Source organism: Pipistrellus kuhlii, unplaced genomic scaffold, assembly GCF_014108245.1.
Source record: "Pipistrellus kuhlii isolate mPipKuh1 unplaced genomic scaffold, mPipKuh1.p scaffold_m20_p_16, whole genome shotgun sequence".
Taxonomy (NCBI): domain Eukaryota; kingdom Metazoa; phylum Chordata; class Mammalia; order Chiroptera; family Vespertilionidae; genus Pipistrellus; species Pipistrellus kuhlii.
In genome coordinates this window covers 28,952,338-28,972,081 of record NW_023425471.1, presented here as the reverse complement: position 1 = coordinate 28,972,081, position 19,744 = coordinate 28,952,338, and the positions used below count along the sequence as shown (strand labels likewise).

The following is a 19,744-nucleotide window of genomic DNA, read 5'->3' as shown; positions in this document are numbered from 1 at the left end:
GCAGAAAAAAACATGGAAGGAATGCTCAAAAAGAAAGCAGATATAATCAGGAAGCTATAGTATCACGATGATGAAAAGAAAAGTGCTTCCAGAAGTAAGGAGTGGTTAAGTGTCAAATAACATAATTTATTAAGCATTTGTTCATAATTAAGATTAATAGCAATTTTGAAAAGAAACAGAACCACATTCATTCTATACTTTTTATTTTTATTTTTTATTTTTTATTATTTTTTTAATATATATTTTATTGATTTTTTGCAGAGAGGAAGGGAGAGAGATAGAGAGCTAGAAACGTTGATGAGAGAGAAACATCGACCAGCTGCCTCCTGCACACCCCTCACCAGGGATGTGCCCGCAACCAATGTACATGCCCTTGACCGGAATTGAACCCGGGACCGTTCAGTCCACAGACCGACGCTCTACCGCTGAGCCAAACCAGCTTTGGCATCATTCTATACTTTTTAAACCCTTATAAAATACATGATAAAGAATAAAGTCTGACCAGCTTGTATGGCTCAGTGGTTCAGTATAGACGCATGAACTAGAATTCCTGGTCAGGGCACATGCCTGGATTGTGGGCTCTATCCCCAGTAGAAAAGGAGCAGGAGGCAGCTGATGGATGATTCTCTCTCATCATTAATGTTTCTATCTTTCTCTTCCTCTCGCTAAAATCAATACAAACATATTTTTTTTTAAATCATCAATTACTGGCCAAACCAGATCTTTAATACAGCTTCTGTTTCTGTGAATAAAAATACATACCTTGAACCACAACATCTGGCTTTGGTACAGTTGAAAACCTACGATTCAGGGGATCAATTTCTCCAGGAGCTAAAAATCCCTAAAGAAAAACAGTAAAAAGACAACTTATTACATTTCAAAAAAGCTATTGTTTAAGGATAAACAACATACAAGTGCCACAACCCTGTACCATAACGGATAAAAGGTAGGCATGAGAAGGAAACAAATACCTTCACAGTATGAAATGTTTAAACTCTTGAATTCTTATCCAAATTAATTTTAGCTGTAGTTAATTTTTAGAGGCTACCACAAATCCATTTTTTGAAATAGACAGGGTATAAATAACATACAAAAATTTTTCTAGTTCTACTTATACCTTCTTTTGATGTATATGATTAGACAATAAGACCACAGTGCTTATTATCAATATTTTAACTCATTAGCCTGTTGATTCCTCAATAATTTGCAATGCTTTCTGCTTAGCAGATATGTTTTAATTTTTAACTTTTATATATATATATATATATTTTTATTGTTGATAATATTACTGATGCCACCCATTTCCCCCCACCTTTTTGCCCTTCCACCCTGCCCCTATCTACTCCACCAGGTCTTCACCACCCTATTGCCACTGTCCATGGACTATGCACATAAGTATGTAAGTTCTTCGGTTTATCTCTTCTCATCCATCCCACACATACATCGAGAAATGTTGATCTGTTCTATGCAACCATGATTCAGGTCTTATTTTCTTGGTCAATTCATTTTGTTCATTATATTCCATGAATAAGTGAGATTATTTGATATTTGTCTTTCTCAGATTGTCTTATCTTTCTCAGATTGTCATGGATCCAAGTCCATCCATGTTGTCCCAAAAGGTAAGAGACCTCTCTTTTTTATAGGTGCAAAGTATTTGATTGTGTAAATGTCACACAGGTTTTTTTTTATTATTATTCATTAATCTACTGATGGGCACTTGAGCTGTTTCCAAATATTAGTTATTGTTAATAATGCTACTATGAATTTAGGAGTGCATATATTATTTCTGATAGGCATTTCGGATATATTCCTAAAAGTGTGATCACTGAGTCAAATAGAAGTTCCATTTTAAATTTTTTTGAGAAAACTCAATACTTTTTTCCATAGTGGCTGTACCAATCTGCATTCTCACCAATAGTACACAAGGGTTCCTTTTTTCTCGGCATCCTTGCCAGCACTTGTTTGTTGATTTGTTGATGATAGTCATTCTGACAGGTGTGAGGTGATATCAGATTGTGGTTCTAATTTGCATTTATCAAATGGTCAGTGACTGAGAAATTTTTCATATGTCTCTTGGCCTCATTGGAGAAATGTCTACTCAGATCCTCTGCCCATTCCCCCACCCCCATTAGATTGTCTTCCTTTTGTTGAGTTGTATAAGTAATTTATATATTTTGAATATTAATCCCTTACCAGATGTATCATTGACAAATATGTTCTCTCATACAGTGAGTTCCCTTTTCATTCTGATGGTGGTTTCTTTTAGTATACGGAAGCCTTTTATTTTGATATAGACTCATTTGTTTATTTTTTCTTTGTTTCTCTTGCCCCAGGACAGTGGTTGGCAAACTGTGACTCACAAGCCACATGTGGCTCTTTGCCCCTTGAGTGTGGCTCTTCTACAAAATACCATGGCCTGGGCGAGTCTATTTTGAAAAAGTGGCATTAAAAGAAGTTAAAGTTTAAAAAATTTGGCTCTCAAAAGGAATTTCAATCATTGTACTGTTGATATTTGGCTCTGTTGACTAATGAGTTTGCCAACCACTGCCCTAGGAGATGTAACGACAAATATTTTTCTATGTGAGATGCCTGAAACTTTACTATATATGTTTTCTTCTAAGATTTTTATAGTTTCTTGGTTTACATTTTAGTCTTTTATCCATTTTGGATTTATTCTTGTGAATGGTATACTAAGTTGGTGGTCTAGATTAATCTTTTTGCATGTATTTGTCCAATCTACCCAGCATCATTTGTTGAAGAGACTGTTCTTACTCCATTGTATGGTATGGGTAAACTTTGGGGGGCTCTGTTCTGTTCCATTGATCTATGTGCCTATTCTTATGTCAATACCAGGCTGTTTTGATTCTAGTGGCTTTATAGTATAGTTTAATATGTGGTATTGTGACCTGCCAATTTTATTCTTCTTTTTCAAGATTGCTGCAGCTATTTGGAGTCTTTCATGGTTCTATATAAATTTTTGGTGTATTTGTTCTAATTGTGTGAAGTATGCCATTGGTATTTTAATAGGGACTATGATCAATCTATAGATTTCTTTGGGTAGTAAGGGCATTTTAATGATGTTAATTATACCAATGAATGGCACAGTATACATTTATATTTGTTTGTATTGTCCTCTACTACTTTTTTCAACACCCTATAGTTTCCCAAGTACATGTCTTTTTTTTCTTCCTTGGTTAAGTTTATTCTTAGGTATCTTTTTGTTGTTGTAATGGTAAATGGGATTTTTTGTTTGTTTGTTTCTCTTTATGAGAGTTCATTATCTATACATATAAAAGGCTAATACGCTAAGTGTCCAGGTAATGATATCACATAGCAACCCCCGGCTTCCTCTTCCTAGCAACTAACCTCCTTGTAGATTCTTCAGCTCAGGAACACGACTTGCTTTATAGCCAGGTGCAAACATTTCACAGTTTAATTAAATATTTGTGAAGCGTGTTTATGTGCCTCATCTCATTTGATCCTCACAGAAGTCCTGGAGTAGGTAGATAGGAGACTCTGTAGAATTCTATTTTATTTTCATTAGTTGGAAAATGGAGATTTAGAAAGCTTAGAAACTTGACCTGACTGAAAAGAAGTAAGAAATGGTGGACCTTGAAAATGACTTCAGATTTTCTCACTGCACAGAATATAGTCAATCATTGCTGCAGTTAAATATTTTAACCTTTGTTCTCCCTGCATGATCTACAATAATATCTGCTTTGTGTTAATATTTACTGCTATGTTGCTAACAATTACCTGAAATAGAAGTTGGGATGCTTCACTGGGCTAGAAAAAGATTGGCTAAATTAGAAAGCAGGTCTAGTTAAGCAAGTTTATTCTATATCTATAAAAGGCTAAGTTGACTCGCACATGTACAGTACATATAAAGCTCTAGCTAGCGCCAATTGCGTGTGTGTGTTTCCATCTGTCATTGTTGATAGTGAATTTGGTTGACACTTCTATTATAGAGAAAGGATGAATAGTGATATTAAAATATTACTTCTAATTAATATCCTTTCAATGTGTGCAAAATTGTGTACCAGGCCACTAGCTGGAATATAAAACTATCATCGATTTTAGGATGTTAATTTTGTATCCTGCTATTTTGCCAAATTCATTTATTAAATCTAGTAGTCTCCTGGTGGAATCTTTAGGGTTTTCTATGTACAATATTATTTCATCTATGAATAATGACAGGCTTACTTACTCCTTTCCAATTCGGATGTCTTTTATTTTATTTCTTGTCTCATCCCTGTAGCTAGGACTTCCAGTACTACGTTGCATAAGAGTGGTGAAAGTGAACATCCTTGTCTTGTTCCTGTTCTTAAGGGAAATCATTTTTGCCTATTGAGTATTATGTTGCTTGTAGATTTAACATATATGGTCTTCGTTATATTGAGGTATGATCCCTCTATTCCCACTTTACTGAGAGTTTTTATCCAAAAAGGTGCTGGGTGATTTTTTCAAATGCTTTTTCTGCATCTATTGATATGATCATGTGATTTTTATTTTTCACATGTGATATATGACATTTATTCATTTATAAATATTGTACCAGCTTTGCATCCCTGGAATAAATACCACTTGATCATAGTGTATGATCCTTTTAATATATTACTAGATCCTATTTACTAGCATTTTGTTGAGGATTTTAGCTTTTGTATTCTTCAGGGATATTGGCCTGTAATTTTCTTTCTCTGTAGTGTCTTCACCTGGTATTGGAATGAGGCTAATGCTGGCTACATAAAAAGAGCTTGGAAGTGTTTCTTCCTCTTGAATTTTTTGGAATACTTAGAGGAGGATAGGTATTAGTTCTTTTTTTATTATTAAATTATTATGTGTGTACATATCTTACCATTCCCCCCCTCCCATTCATACCCTCCTTCTCCAGAGTTTTGTGTCCATTGGTTGTACTTATATGCATGTATACAAGTCCTTCAGTTGATCTATTATCTCCCCCAGCTCTCCCTACCCTCCGTGCTGTAATTTGACAGTCTGCTTGTTGCTTTACTGTCTCTATATCTATCTTTTGGTTCATCGGTTTATAATGTTCTTTATTATCCATAAATGAGTGAGGTCATGTGGTGTTTCTCTTTCATTGACTGGCTTATTTCACTCAGCATGATGTTCTCCAATTCCATCCAGGTTGCTGCAAATGATGAGAATTTCTTCTTTTTTATGGCAGCATAGTATTCCATTGTGTAGCTGTACCATAGTTTTTAGTTCTTCTCTGAATGTTTAGTAAAGTTCTCTTGTAAATCCATTCAGACCAGGACTTTCATGTGCTGGGAGTTTTAAAATCACTACATCAATTTCATCAGTTGTCTTATTTCGGTTTTCTGATTCTTCCTGATGGAGTTTTGGGAGATTGTATGTTTCTAGAAATTTGTCCATTTCACCCAGGTTGTTCAGTTTGTTGGCAAATAGTTATTCATAGTATTTGCTTACAATCATTTGTATTTATGTGGTGTCTGCTGTTATATTGCCTCTTTCCTTTTTGATTTTATTTACTTGTGTCCTCTCTGTTTCTTGATGAGTCTGGCTAAGGGTTCATCAATCTTGTTCATCTTTTCAGAGAACCAGCTCTTGGATTCACTAATCTTTTGTACTTTTTTTTGTATCTGTCATTTCTTTCAGTCTGATCTTTATTATTTTCTTCTGTCTACTTCCTCTGGGCCATTCTTGCTATTCTCTTTCTAATACATTTAGTTATAGGGTTAGGTAGTTTATTAGTGCTTTGTATTATTGCTTGAAGTAGGCCTGTAATGCTATGAACTTCCCACTCAGGACTGCTTTCACCTATCCCGTAGGTTTTGGGGTGTGTGCATTCATATTTATTTGTTTCCAGGAAGTTTTTAATTTCTTGCTTAATCTCACTGGTAACCCATTCACTGTTTAATAACATGCTAGTTAGCCTCCATGTATTTGAGGGGTTTTTATGGTAGTTGATTTCTAACTTAATGCCATTATGATCTGAGAAGATGCTTGATATGATTTCAATCTTCTTGAATTTGTATAGATTTGTTTTATTTTCCTGAAATGTGATCTGTCTTTGAGAATGTTCCATGTGCATTTGAGAAAAAATGTATATTCTGTTGCTTTGGAGTTAAATGTTTTATAAATATCAGTTATATATATCTGATCTAGTGTGTCATTTAAGGCCTCTGTTTCCTTGTCGATTTTTTGGGGGGGAGTCTGGAGATCTATCCATGGAGTCAGTAGGGTGTTAAAGTCCCCTATATGAGTGTGTTGCTGTTTCTCTCTCCCTTAAAGTCCATAAATAGTTTTTTAATATATATTTGGATGCTTCTATACGGGGTGCATATATGTTTACAAGGGTTATATTTGTCTCCTGTTATGGCCTCTATTTTGAAATCTATTTTATCTGATAGGAGTACTGCTACCCCAGCTTTTTTTTTTTTTCCTTTTCATTTTCATGGAATATTTATCCCATCCCTTCACTCTCAGTCTGTGTGTGTTTTTTGTACTGAGGAGGCTCTCTTATAGACAGCATATATATGGATCATGTTTTCTTATTCAGTCACCCTATGCCTTTTCACTGGACAATTTGATACATTTATATTTAAGGTTATTTTTAATATATTTTATTGATTTCAGAGAAGAAGGGAATAGGAAATATAGAAAGATTAATGATGAGAGAGAATCATTGATCAGCTGCCTCTTGCTTGCCCCACAGTGGGGACTGAGCCCTCATCCCAGGCATTTGACCTTGACTGGAATTGAATCTGGGAGCCTTCAGTCCACAGGCTGATGCTCTATCCACTGAGTCAAATGAGCTAGGGTTCTTATTGATAGGTATTTATTTACTGCCATTTTTATTTTCTTTATGCAGATGATCTTCTTTCTTTCCTTTTCTTCTTAAAGCAGTCCCTTAAACATTTCTTGCATTGCTGGTTTAGTGGTAATGCATTCCTTTAATCTTTTTTTATTTCATCTTTAATTTTAAATGATATCCTTGCTGGATGTAGTAGTTTTGGAATTAGGCCCTTGTTTTTCATTACTTTGAATACTTAATTCCACTCCCTCTGGCCTGAGGTGTTTCTATTGAGAGTCAGCTGAAATTCTAATGGGAACTTCTTTGTAGGTAATTTATTTCACAAGGTTGGTCAAATGTTCTTTTGTTATTTCTTCAAATAAGTTCTCTGTTCCTTGCTCACCTTCTTTCCCTTCTGGTATTCCTATAATATGGATATTGTTATGTTTCATGTTGATCCTGAGCTCCCTTAAGCTATCTTCCTGCTTTTTCATTCTTTTTCTATTTGTTGCTCTAATTGGGTATTTATTTCTATTGTACCTTGTCTTCCAAATCACTGATTCAATCCTCTGCTTCATTCATTCTACTTTTAATTATTTCCAGTGTGTCCTTGATGTCAGATATGTTATTTTTCATTTCTGTCTGGTTCAGGTTCATGATTTGTGTTTGCTTCCTCATGCTGTTATAGTTCCCACAGAGTTCCTTGTAATGTGCACTCAGCTCCATAAGCATCTTTACAACTATTACTTTGATCTCTATGTCTGATAGGTTGCTTGTGCCCGTTTCATTTAGTTCTTTTTCTGGAGATTCCTCTTTTCTTTCATTTGGGGGTTCTTTGTATCACCATTTTAGCTGTCTATTTGTATTTGTTTCTATGTATTATATAGAACTGTTATGCCTCCCAGGCTTTGTTGGATGGCCCTATGTAGAAAGTGTCTTGAGGGGTCTCCCCTTGTGTGCATTATTTGGGCTCTTTCTATTTTAATTAGGTCTTGATTGTTGATGCTCCATTCATGAGAGGGTTATCCTTTCTGACTTGCTGAAAGTGAGGCTGAATCCTAATCTCATCGTGCTAGCTATTATACAGGTGTTGACAAAATAGAACAAGACACAGCAGGACCAAACCAAAACTAAAATCAAGCCACACAAAGCAACAACAACAAGAAAGTCTAAGAAGTAAAAAGAAGAGAAAGCAAAGAAAAAAAATAAAGAGAATACTAAAAGACATGCAATCAAAGACTTCGATGGTATATAAAGAAAGGGAGAAAGAGGAAGAAAAATGGCTATTAGAAAAGCAAGGAGGAAGCTAAAAGAACTAGTATAGAAAGAAAAAAGAAAAGGAAACAAAAAATGAAATAATAATAATGAACTTAAAATGTAGTAATAAATAATATATTAAGCTATACATAGATAAAGTAAAATGAAAAAAATAGAAATGAGAAAAATTAATAATGAAAAGTGATACAAGGAGAATAGAATCAAAGGGAAAATAAATTAGAGATATGAGAGAAAAAAGAAAAAAGGGGAAAAACAAAAAAGCCACACACACACACAACAAAACCACACACACTCACACTCAAAAACCTTTGAGTCTGCTATTTGTGGAGTTCACTGGATTTTGCTCTGATGTTGTTGAATCTGGTCATTTTGTGTGTCTATCCTGGGCATTCTTGGAGATTTCTGGCCAGGTCAATGTGAGTCACTGCCCCTTTCTGGCCTTGGGTAATTTGATAGAGGCCCAATAGGTGAAAGCCCCTAGTTGTCCAGTGGGTGAGGACTCCTTAGTCCAGAGACTGAGTCTGCCTCAAGTCTCATGCCTTGAGCTATTCTCTCTTCCCACTTGGAGTTGGGCTCTGCATGGATATCCTGGTCTTGGCTAGGATGGTTTGACTAGACTCATGTTGTCGGTAGTGCCAGTAGCTTGTAGGAGGTGGGACTGTGCCCTTTCTGTCCTTCTAATACCTCTGCTCTGCCTGGTTAGTTGCCACCTTCTCTTTGCCACCTGCAGGGGCACAGATTTCCTGCCCTAGGCTATTTCCCCTTGTCTCAGGTCGCTGCAAGTTTAGTAAGAAGCAGCTCCTTTGCTGGTGGGAAAGAGGGCACCTCCTCTGCATTCCAGGTGGGCAGGGCTGATTCTACTTCCTGGACTATTTTCAAGCTCCTTTTCTGCTCACCAACAAGAGTTTCTCCAAGAAATATAAAGTACCCCAGATTCAATGTTGTGTGTGTCCTTCAGACTACTCCAATGTAGGCCGGCCCTGAGTTCCACTGCAAGGTCCTTCCCACTGATCAGGAGGAGCTTCCCAGGCTGCGTTATGGCAGGGTGCTAACACTACTCTATCAAGGGACTTCAGCTCCACTACTGCACCACTCTTCAGTTTCCATGGCCAATGTTCTCAGGGCCGCCTCTTTCAGTCCCAGGCACTCCTGTTTCACCCATAATCTGCAGCCTCTTCAGTCTCCTCAGGTCCTCATTTTTAATAGTTCCAGTTCAAGGGAGGCCACATCCACCTCCTGGCCTTCAACACAGTTCCTGCCCTCAAAACCTGACTTCATGAAATGTGACTAAGTCACTTGTTTTGCCCTTAAGAGAACCATTCACGTCCTTTTTTCATACCATTTAATGTATTTGACTTGAATGAGAAAATTACCAGGGAAGGATTATTTTAAATCAATCATGCTGCCCATTATTGTTATACTATAATAGATGCCCGGTGCATGAAATTCGTTCATGGGTGGGGTCCCTAGGCCTGGTCTGCGATCAGGGCCAAGCCAATCAGAACCAGAAGACCCTGGTGGGGTTGGGAAAGGAGGTGACAGTTGCCAGGCCAGGCACGGAAGAAATGGATGACTGACGCTGATATTGCCCTTAGCGCCCCACCACCACACGGTTCCCTGCCTCCCCCTCTCATCTTTCCCTTGCTGCCATACTGCCACTAGGGCCTACCAGCTATGGGGAGGGACAGGGTCTGCTGGCCCGGGGAGGAACAGGGGGAGGGACCATGGGAGATTTGCCACCCAGGGGGAGGGACCACAGGAGGTTGGCCACCAGCCCCAAGAAGGGAGCTGGCCCTTATCCCCCCTGGGAATGGGGCCAGATCTGCCTCCACTGACCCTTAGTTTCCTATCCCAGCCCAGGGCTCAATGGCCCCTGGCAGGGTTGGGAGAGAAAACAATGGTCACTGGGCCAGGCAGGGAAGGAACGGGCACCAGATGCCAATGCTGCCCTCAGCACCCCGCCACTGTGCAGTTCCCTGCCCCCCCCACCTCTGTCCCTCATTGCCACCAGTGCCTGCTGGGTGGGGGAGGGACAGGGCCTGCCCACTAGGGGAGGAATACGGGGAGGGCTGCAGGAGGTTTGCCACAGCCCCCCTGGGAAAGGGGCCACATCTGCTGCCACCCACTCCCAATTCCCTGTCCCAGCCTGGGGCCCAGCCCGATCAGGGCCTGCTAACCAGGACTATAGGAGGTTGGCCAGCCAGGGGAGGTTGGCTGTGGGATCGCACTGATCACGAGGGAGCAGCTCCTGCATTGAGCATCTGCGCCCTGATGGTCAGCACGCATCATAGTGACTGGTCATTCCAGTCATTCAGTCATATCAGTCACTTGGACTTTCATATATATATAGATAATGTCAATGACAGATAATCAAACCTTTATGCTTGTGAACCCTGAGAAAGAAGATACCTATCAAGAAGGGCTCCTGGTGGCTACCTGGGCTCAACCTTAAAAGAAGAGCCTAACAGCTGTTTCTAAACAGTGGCCTCTCACACTTCAAAGAAAAGCCTCCACTGAATTGCCTTTCTGCATCATGTGCCTGCATCTGTGCTAGTCCTTAGAAAAGAGTTTCTGGAGCTGTATTTCAAGCAATAGGACTAAGGCTTTCCCCATCCAATCAGAGCTGCACAACTATATCTCCATCAGTATCTTCACTGACCAATCGGAGTGGGTCCATTCTGACCAATCAGGATAGTGCCTTTGGACCAATCAAACTGAGGATTTGGTATCCTCATTTGCATGAGGACAGACCAATCAGGGGCCATGAGTGGGACTTCTCTCAATGTAACTCACTCCCCTCTGTCTAGGAGAGTTCACATTCCAGTTCCAAGGAAGACTGAGACCATGTTTCATGGATGGAGCTGAAACACTCAAGATAAACACTGAAGACATCTCAGGGGACCAGAGCAGAGAAGAGTAAGAAAAGGAGAGCAGAGAAGAGCAAAGCAGACTAGTGTATAGAGGAGGAGAGCAGACAGAGTAGAGATGAGCTGTCTTGAAGGGAGAGGGGCTCACTCAAGGGCCTCACTCAAGGGCCTCACTCAAGGGCCTCCTCACAACCCTGCAGTTTCACATCTGTACTACTCCATAATTGAGCTGTAACACCATTGAGCTATTCCACAGCCATACTATTCTCAAAGCTGTGCTGTATCACAATGGAGATGTTTGCACTAAGTAAAGTTTCCTTCTTCACCATACCCCAAATTGGGAATTTCTACTGGTATTAAATTAGCACCAACAACTATCGACCTGAAACTCTTAGTGATGTATGTCAATCATATCTCAATAGAATTGAGGAAAACAAAACAACAAAAATAGATGCAGAAAATCAATAGTCATATGTAAGCAGTTCATAGAGTATGGCTCAGAAAAGATATCTTAATCCACCCTTTATCCTCTAGGAGCCTAGGTTATAGCTCACCATAATAACCTACAATGTGGAAATATATTTGTCGGTAAATCTAAAAAACTGTGAGAAAGATAACCCTTCCTATATACTCAAAATATCATAAATAAGCTGACAGAAATTTCCGAGTGCCCCATTAGAAGCTGTCTCGACAAAATTTAATATATGAAACATTTAAAGAGCCCCTTTCCAAAAAACAAACAAATCAATATAAACTATGGTGTTCATAACCAGTTGTCATGTTACCTAAATTTTCTCATCAGTTTATTCAATTAAAGAATGATGTTGTTCAGAAAAGTTAGCTCTTAAATCCATTATAAGTCATGCTGTATAAGCACGACTGCATTCGTCAGTCACCAGGCAAGACACTCAGGGGTGTTCTGAGAGGGAAAGATCAAGGTAGGGCCTATTCCAGAGCAGCTATAGGTACAGTGCCAAGGTAGGAAGCTCTGGGGGCATGAGGGACAAGGTTTTCAGGGGGAAGATTTTTGTCAAGGACTGGTCACAGTTCCACTCTAATAATCTGGAGGAAAATATATAATTAAGGCAGAATACAAAAAGCAAAAGATTTAATGAGCTATTTACAAATCTGATTACTATGGTGACTAAAGTAAAAAAAGGAGCCGTAAAGTTTCTCCTTACCTCTGCCATCAAAGTTCCTAAAATGTATAGAGACTGACCCCACATATGAGGCAATTTTCCCATGGGGACTCGGTCCACAGTGTGAGGATTTTGATATTCTTCATCAACCTAAAAAAAAAAGATTTAAAGGCTACAAGAAGGATAATAGAAGGTTTTAAATACTAGACAGCAAAAAGGCTGAGTTTGTATTGTGATTTACACCCTATGAAACAGTCACATTTGCAATGCACTGAAAAGTCAAGCAGTGTTCCTCTAACTGTAGGGTGGATACAGATTACCTGAGGATTGTGTACAAAGACAGATTCTGACTTGAGTAGGTGTGGAGGAAGGCCTGAAACCTGCATTTCTAACAAGATCTCAAGTAATGCTGTTGATGTTGCTGGGAGCTTATTCCACCCATCCCTACTAGAACCAACAACTGCATCTCTCCCATGGTTAATACTCTTTCGCAATAGAGAAGAACAGTAATATTTCTGACTGGAATTTTGGGAAAATGGAGACCTACTTCATTTTCAAAGATTGATCTACTCAAATAATCCCAAATTAGTGGTCTCAGAGAAAAAACATATCAAATCCTGAGAGTTCACAGAGAACAACACTCTGGTTCTGACTACTGATGTCCATATCATTCTCAGCCTTAAGGTTTTTTGTTGTTGTTTTTTTTAATCAAACTCTAAACAATTTATTTGATTTTTTAAATTGAGTTATGGTTGACATACAAAAATGCTATACATTTTTAATGCATCTTGGTAATTTTGAGGGTAAGTATATACCCTTGAAACTACCACTGTTAAGTTAGGTCTTACCCTTGTCTTGCTGTGCAACACTGTCATAACTGTGAGTGCTTTAAAATCTTTCAAGGGAACAAAATTATAATTTTATTGTCTTATACTGAAAGACAAAATTTTAGAACATGAAAATCATAAGAAAGTAACAATTATTTGACTCAAACAGGGCAGACCTATCGAAGTACTCCTCCTCTTCTCCCAGCCCCATGCTATGGCACTGTCTAGCTCACCTTGTCAAGGGGAACACTGTATAGCTCGGGCAGAAGTGGGACTCCATTTTTGCCCTTGATGAGGACTTCTTCAAGAGCCTCTCTATATTCTTGAACCTATGGGTATAAGAAAGGGAGAAAAAAAATTATAGAAAGGTCCCTTTGGGGACCCAGAGGAAACTGTTGCCAAAGAAAATCCTATTTAAAAAGAACATATTTACCTAGTAAAAGGAAGAAGAGGAGGAAGTAACATCTACTACATGCTTATTATAGGCAAGATACTATATTAGGTGTTTTGCATACTTTAACACATTTAATTTTAATAACCATCCTAGGAAGTATGTATAACCATAAACTTTTTATAGGGAAACTAAGGCTTTAGCAGGTTATGAACTTATGGAAGATCACACAAGAGTGCAAGGTTGAATCCAGATTTGAGTCCAAGTCAACCTGCCTCCACAGGCCTATTTTTATCCACTATGTACTACCCTAAGGATAGGTTTGTCACATTACATGTACTGGCTTTTAAAACTATATTTTGCCTGCAAATTAAGTTTATTTTATGGCCAAGTTTATGTGTTTTTTGTTGAACAATTTTTTATAGATTAATAATACATAAAAAGTAAAAAAAAAACTATAATTTATGGTGAAAAAATATATAGTTAGTTCTGCTATAACAGTTGTTTAGAAAACACAAATTTGTTCCAATGTCTTTGATATATTAGGGAAAATTTTGAGCATAACATGAATTTCACATACGCTCATGCACCATTTCAACTGAGAACACATATAGCTAAAATGAGCCGTGAAAGATTATATAGGAGGACAATAAGCCATATCCATCTGCATGCAGGGTTATAACTTTCTGTCAGATTTCAGATAACTTCCTGTCCACCACTAACAAGGTGCTCTTTTCTCATGGCCATTAGCTGAATGGCTCTGTGCCTTTCCTTCTCTAATTCCCCCTCTTTATTCGCAGCATATGTTCTTTGTTCATTTTATCTTTTCTCAAAAGATCTTTATTGTTGAAAGTATTATATATGTCCCTTTTTTCCCCCATTGACCTCTCCAGCCTGCCCCAACCTTCCGCTCCAGGCCTTTACAACCCTATTGTCTTTTTCCATGTGTTATGCATATATGCATACAAGTTCAGTGGTTGATCTCTTCCCACCAACTCACCCTCCACTGCCATCCCTCTGAGGTTCAACAATCTTGTTTGATGCTTCTATGTCTCTTCATCTATTTTTGTTCATCAGTTTATGTTGTTCATTAGATTCCACATATGAGTAAAATCATGTGATACTTATCTTTCTCTGATGGGCTTATTTTACTTACAATAATGCTCTCCAGGTCCATCCATGCTCTTGCAAATGGTAAGAGTTCTTTCTTTTTTACAGCTGCATAGTATTCCATTGTATAGATGTACCAGTTTTTTAACCCACTCATCTGCTGATGGTCACTTAGGCTGTTTCCAAATCTTAGCTACTGTAAATTGCACTGCTATGACCATAGGGGTGCATATATTCTTTCTGATTGGTGTTTCTGATTTCCTAGGATATATTCCTAGAAGTGGGATCCCTGGGTCAAACAGGAGTTCCATTTTTAATTTTTTTAGTAAACTCCATACAGAATTTCAACAGAGGCTGCACCAGTCTGCATTCCCACCAGTAGTATATTAGGGTTCCTTTTTTATGCATTCTTGCCAATACTTGTTTGTTGAGTTGTTGATGGTAGCCATTCTGACAGGTGTGAAGTGGTACCTCACTGTCATTTTGATTTGCATCTCTCTGATGATTAGTGACTTCAAGCATTTTTTCATATGCCTCTTGGACTTCTGTATGTCCACTTTGGAGAAGTATCTATTTAGGTCCTTTGCCCATTATTAATTGAATTGTTTATCTTCCTTTTGTTTAGTTGTGTGAGTTCTCTATAAATTTTGGAAAATAAACCCTTATTAAATGTATCATTGGCAAATATGTTCTCCCATCAGTGGGCTTTCTTGCTATTTTGTTGATGGTTTCTTTTGCTGTGCAGAGGCTTTTTATTTTGATGTAGCCGCATTTGTTTATTTTCTCCTTAGTTTCCATTGCCCTAGGGCAGTGGTCAGCAAACTCATTAGTCAACAGAGCCAAATATCAACAGTACAACGATTGAAATTTCTTTTGAGAGCAAATTTTTTAAACTTAAACTTCTTCTAATGCCACTTCTTCAAAATAGACTCACCCAGGCCGTGGTATTTTTTGTGGAAGAGCAACACTCAAGGGGCCAAAGAGCCACATGTGGCTCACGAGCTGCAGTTTGCCGACCATGGCCCTAGGAAATGTATCAGTGAACATTGCTATGAGAGATGTCTGAGATTTTGCTGCCTATGGTTTCTTCTAAGATTTTTATTGTTTCATGTCTCAGAGTTAAGTCCTTTATCCATTTTGAATTTATTTTTGTGTATGATGTAAGTTGATGGTCTATTTTCATTTTTTGCATATATCTGTCCAATTTTCCCAACACCTTTTATTGAAGAGATTGTCTTCACTCCATTGTATGCTTTGTTTCCTTAGTCAAATATTAATTGAGCACAATGGCTTGGATTGATTTTCTTTTGATATCTGTATTTTGCTCTCTTCCTCTGGTACACAAGGTGGTGGGCTGGTGGGAATGTGAGTGCACATATCTAAAAGCAAATTTCAGGTATTTTTCAAGGTACAAGTATTATATTATTGTATTTCTTAACATTTGACTTGCATACAGCTACAATATAATTTTTTTAGGGCCTTTTCATTTTATATGTTTTTCTGACCAACTTTTTAAATATTGTTCTCCAATCCTATTTTCCCACAAGCCCTATAGTTTTTATTTCTCAAATATGCCGAGCAAGGTAATTTTAAAGAAACATATATGTCTCATTATAACTTAAGTGATTCTACTTTGCATATACAACATGCCTTTACCTGTGAAATTTAAACAATTTTAGTGATATCTTCTTCAATTAATGGAGAAAAAAACTTTTCATTATATGCACAGAGAAACTGAAGAAGTCAATGACTACACTTTGATTACTCACTGGTCAATAGTGAAGCCAAAAAAAATTCCAGGTATTCCAACTCCTCCCCCCTCCCAAGTTCAAATAACCTGAATGTACTTTATACTTAGTAGGCATATTTGATAAATAATCTCTTTTGAGCAAGAAAAGTTTTTTAATAAACAATTTCATAGAATTTGAGAAGGACTGAGAAAAATGCTAGAATCACATCAGGATGATCAAAACAGGCAGGTTATTTTTATTATAGCTTATCTTATTTGCTTGCTCAACAATGGATACTTTATAAATTATTAGAATTTAGAGTAAAATAGAACTTTGTGGCCCCTGTAACTTTAGTGAAACCCTGTTATTTAGACTCATATTGGTAATTATATATTAATATTAGCCAAATCATTAAAATTACACAAAATTTTATTTTAAGTAGCAAAGTATAAATGACTTCTAAACGCATTGGATTTATGTCCAATTTTAGACCATAGCCAATTTTTAGAATACCTGACATTAAATTTACTTAACTAAGATTCTAAATCTCACTGTTTTCCTGTTTTTCTTTCTTTGTTGATTAAGGTATTAAATATGTGTCCTTTTCCCCTCATTGCCCCCCCACTCCCCGAGTCATGTTCATGCCTTCACCCCCTGGTATCTGCATCCATTGGTTATGCTTAAATCTCACTGTTTTTCAATGATGATTTCTAAACTACTTTATTCATGTAGCCAAAAAGGCAATGATGAGCATGTTTTTGGGGGTGAGGACAGGGATGAGTGGATTGTTGGGGTTTTATTTTTGGGGGGTGGTCTAACATGAGAACATCATATCTAAGATTTATTTTTTAAAAAGCATACAAAGTCAGGAAGTAAATTTCAGTAATACCTCTAATGACTGTGACAAGTAGACAGAATTTGCTGTTTTGCTTTGCATATTTGTTAAAAGCAAAGTATTAGATATGGCAATATCTAGATCTTCCAAGTCCTAACTTAGTGCCCTCAACTATTAGCCTCTAGGAGACAATGTTATCTTCTCCCTATTAAGGAAGATTTTCATTTGGGCACAGGGTTGGCACAGCCGTTAGCTGAAAGGAAGACATAATAAGAACATTTTGCTAAAAAGCTCTTTCCCCAGTTCATTACCTGTTCAACATTGCCAGTGAAGACCCCATCGAGGATAAAGTATGTCCAGAACAATGGCCATTCACACTCTATATTTTCAAATAACTTCAGTTCAGCTGGTTCATAGTATAGGCGATTGGGATCCTGATAAAAGCATAATAAACACAGTCTGTCTTATCACTCCAAGATCAAATATACATATTTAGACCAGGGGTATATAACATAGCCTTTCATTATTGATAGTTTCAGAGAAGGCAGAAAATGTACATACCTCTCTGCCTTAGCAAGTACTTTGTTATATGACTTCTAACTACTAGAACAGAAATAATAATGACATTATAGGCAGGTGTATGAAGACATGAGATTAATCTGTAATAAACTTGAGTTTTATTTTATACTTTATAAGTTTTAGAAAGCAGGAGAAAATGTGGACAGAAATATTTAGCAGATGGCAAGAGATGAAAGTTTGGGAATCACCATTATGAGTGACAAATGAAGCACAAATTGTAGATGTAATAACTATATATAATGAAGGAATGGCTCAAGAACAGACTCTGTAAAACCCTCTCAGTTTCATGAGTGAAGGAGAGAAAGAGAAAATAATTAGGACAATGTAGTGTTGTGAATATTAAAATAAGTAAAGAATTTCAAGAAAACATAGAGATAAGTAACAGTGATGTCCTACAAAGAAGTCAAGCAGAATAAGGATTGTGGAGAGGCAATTGGATGGGTCATTTAGAAGATTATGATGATATTTGAGAGCATAATTTTCATAGATTGGTAGAGGAGGAAGTTAACAAGGCTAAAGAATAAAGTTAAAGAGAGTAAGTAAACCAGAAGAGTTTGAGCTCAATGATTTTAAAAAATTATTATAATGGCTCTCGACCAGAAAATTTAAACCTTAAACACATTGCCAATAAAAATGCTTCTTATTGATAACTCATTGCCTTCAATAATACTTAATTTTTTCCATTGATATTTCCAAGGAGAATTTTGACAACTGTAACAAATGGAAATTAATTTTTCAAGATCAAAAACTGTTTACAACTAACCAACAGCAAAAGCTAGAAGGAGCCAGGAAGAGCTAATGATGGAAAGATTTTTTTCCTAAAACATTATTAAATACCAGAGGCCCAATGCATGAAATTCTTGCATGGGTAGGGTTCCTAGGCCTGGCCAGCAATCGGCCTATCTGTGGGGCAACCAGTGGGGTAATGGGGACCCCCTTCTAGCACCCACCTTGGCTGGCCTGGGGCGTGTGGGCTGGGGGCAGTTACTGCATTAAGCATCTGCCCCCTGGTGGTCAGTGAGCATCATAGCAACTGGTCGTTCCACCGTTTGGTCTATTTGCATATTAGCTTTTATTATATAGGATTTAGGAGGGAAAATACTTTGAGGCTATGCAAATACTCTGTTTCTGCCTAAACTTTCATTCACTGGTTTAAGCATACAACTTAAAAATAAACAAATGCAGAAAGGCTTACACACAGAACTTAGCTACTAAACCCAACAAAATTAGCAACTATCATTTATTATTATCCTATTTAGTGATTATTTTAAGTACCATGAGTGAATACTGAATACTGAATAAGACTATAGATAGCCTTGGAATCATTTTGGAGAGAAGGAACCTACCTCTTTAGGGGTTTTGTATCCATCTCGTAGAAAGCGACAGCAGCCATAACGACCCTGGGAATGCAGAGAAAAAAGGTCAGAAGTTTGTACACTGGTTCAGCCATATATTTAATCGGAAATACCTTCTTTTCTATAATCTTTATAAACATTTATGCAACCAATATAGGAGCACCTAAATATATAAAGCAAATCTAGATGAATATAAGTGGGAGAACAATAGTAATAGAGTCATAGAAGTGGGTTTTAAAACCTGATTGACATCAATGGAAAGCTCTTCTAGACAGAAACTCAACAAGAAAACAGGGGCCTTAAATGACATACTAGATCACATAGATTTAACTGATATCTTCATAGCATTTCACCCCAAAGCAGCAGAATATATATTATTTTCAAGTACATATAGAACACTTTCTAGGAGAGACCACAAAATAAGTCTCAAATTTTAAAAACTGAAATCATATTAAGAGTCTTCTGACCATCTCAGTATGAAGCAGGTAATCAATCACAAAAAGAGTGAAAAACACACAAAGACATGGAAGCTAAATGACATATTACTAAACAATGAATGAGTTAACAATGAAATCAAGGAAGAAATCAAAAGATACTTTGAAACAAATAAAAATAGGAACACAACAACCCAAAATCTATGGGACACAGTGAAAGCAGTAGTAAGAGGGAAATTCACAACATGACAGGCCTACCACCAGATATAAAAATAATTTCAAATAAGCTATTTAACTACACTCTTAAAGGAACCAGAAAAGGAACAAATAAATCCCAAGGTGAGTAGAAGAAAGGGAATTATATGCATTGCAATGGAAATAAATGAAGTAGAAACTAAATATATATATGAAAGATCAATAAAAC

General features: G+C 37.3%; 1 protein-coding gene across 3 annotated transcripts in view; it reads right to left on the bottom strand.

Annotated features, from left to right (window-relative positions):
• Positions 1–19,744, bottom strand: part of PHKA1 (phosphorylase kinase regulatory subunit alpha 1) — a 205,390-nt gene that overhangs the window by 116,511 nt on the left and 69,135 nt on the right. For all 3 annotated transcript variants that reach the window (XM_036439888.2, XM_036439889.2, XM_045582388.1), the window contains 5 exons: positions 18,878–18,931; positions 17,264–17,386; positions 13,120–13,215; positions 12,102–12,209; positions 763–841 (listed from right to left, as the gene is read on the bottom strand). In XM_036439888.2, coding sequence (XP_036295781.1) covers positions 763–841; positions 12,102–12,209; positions 13,120–13,215; positions 17,264–17,386; positions 18,878–18,931 — 460 coding nt within the window. The remainder of the gene's footprint in view (positions 1–762; positions 842–12,101; positions 12,210–13,119; positions 13,216–17,263; positions 17,387–18,877; positions 18,932–19,744) is intronic.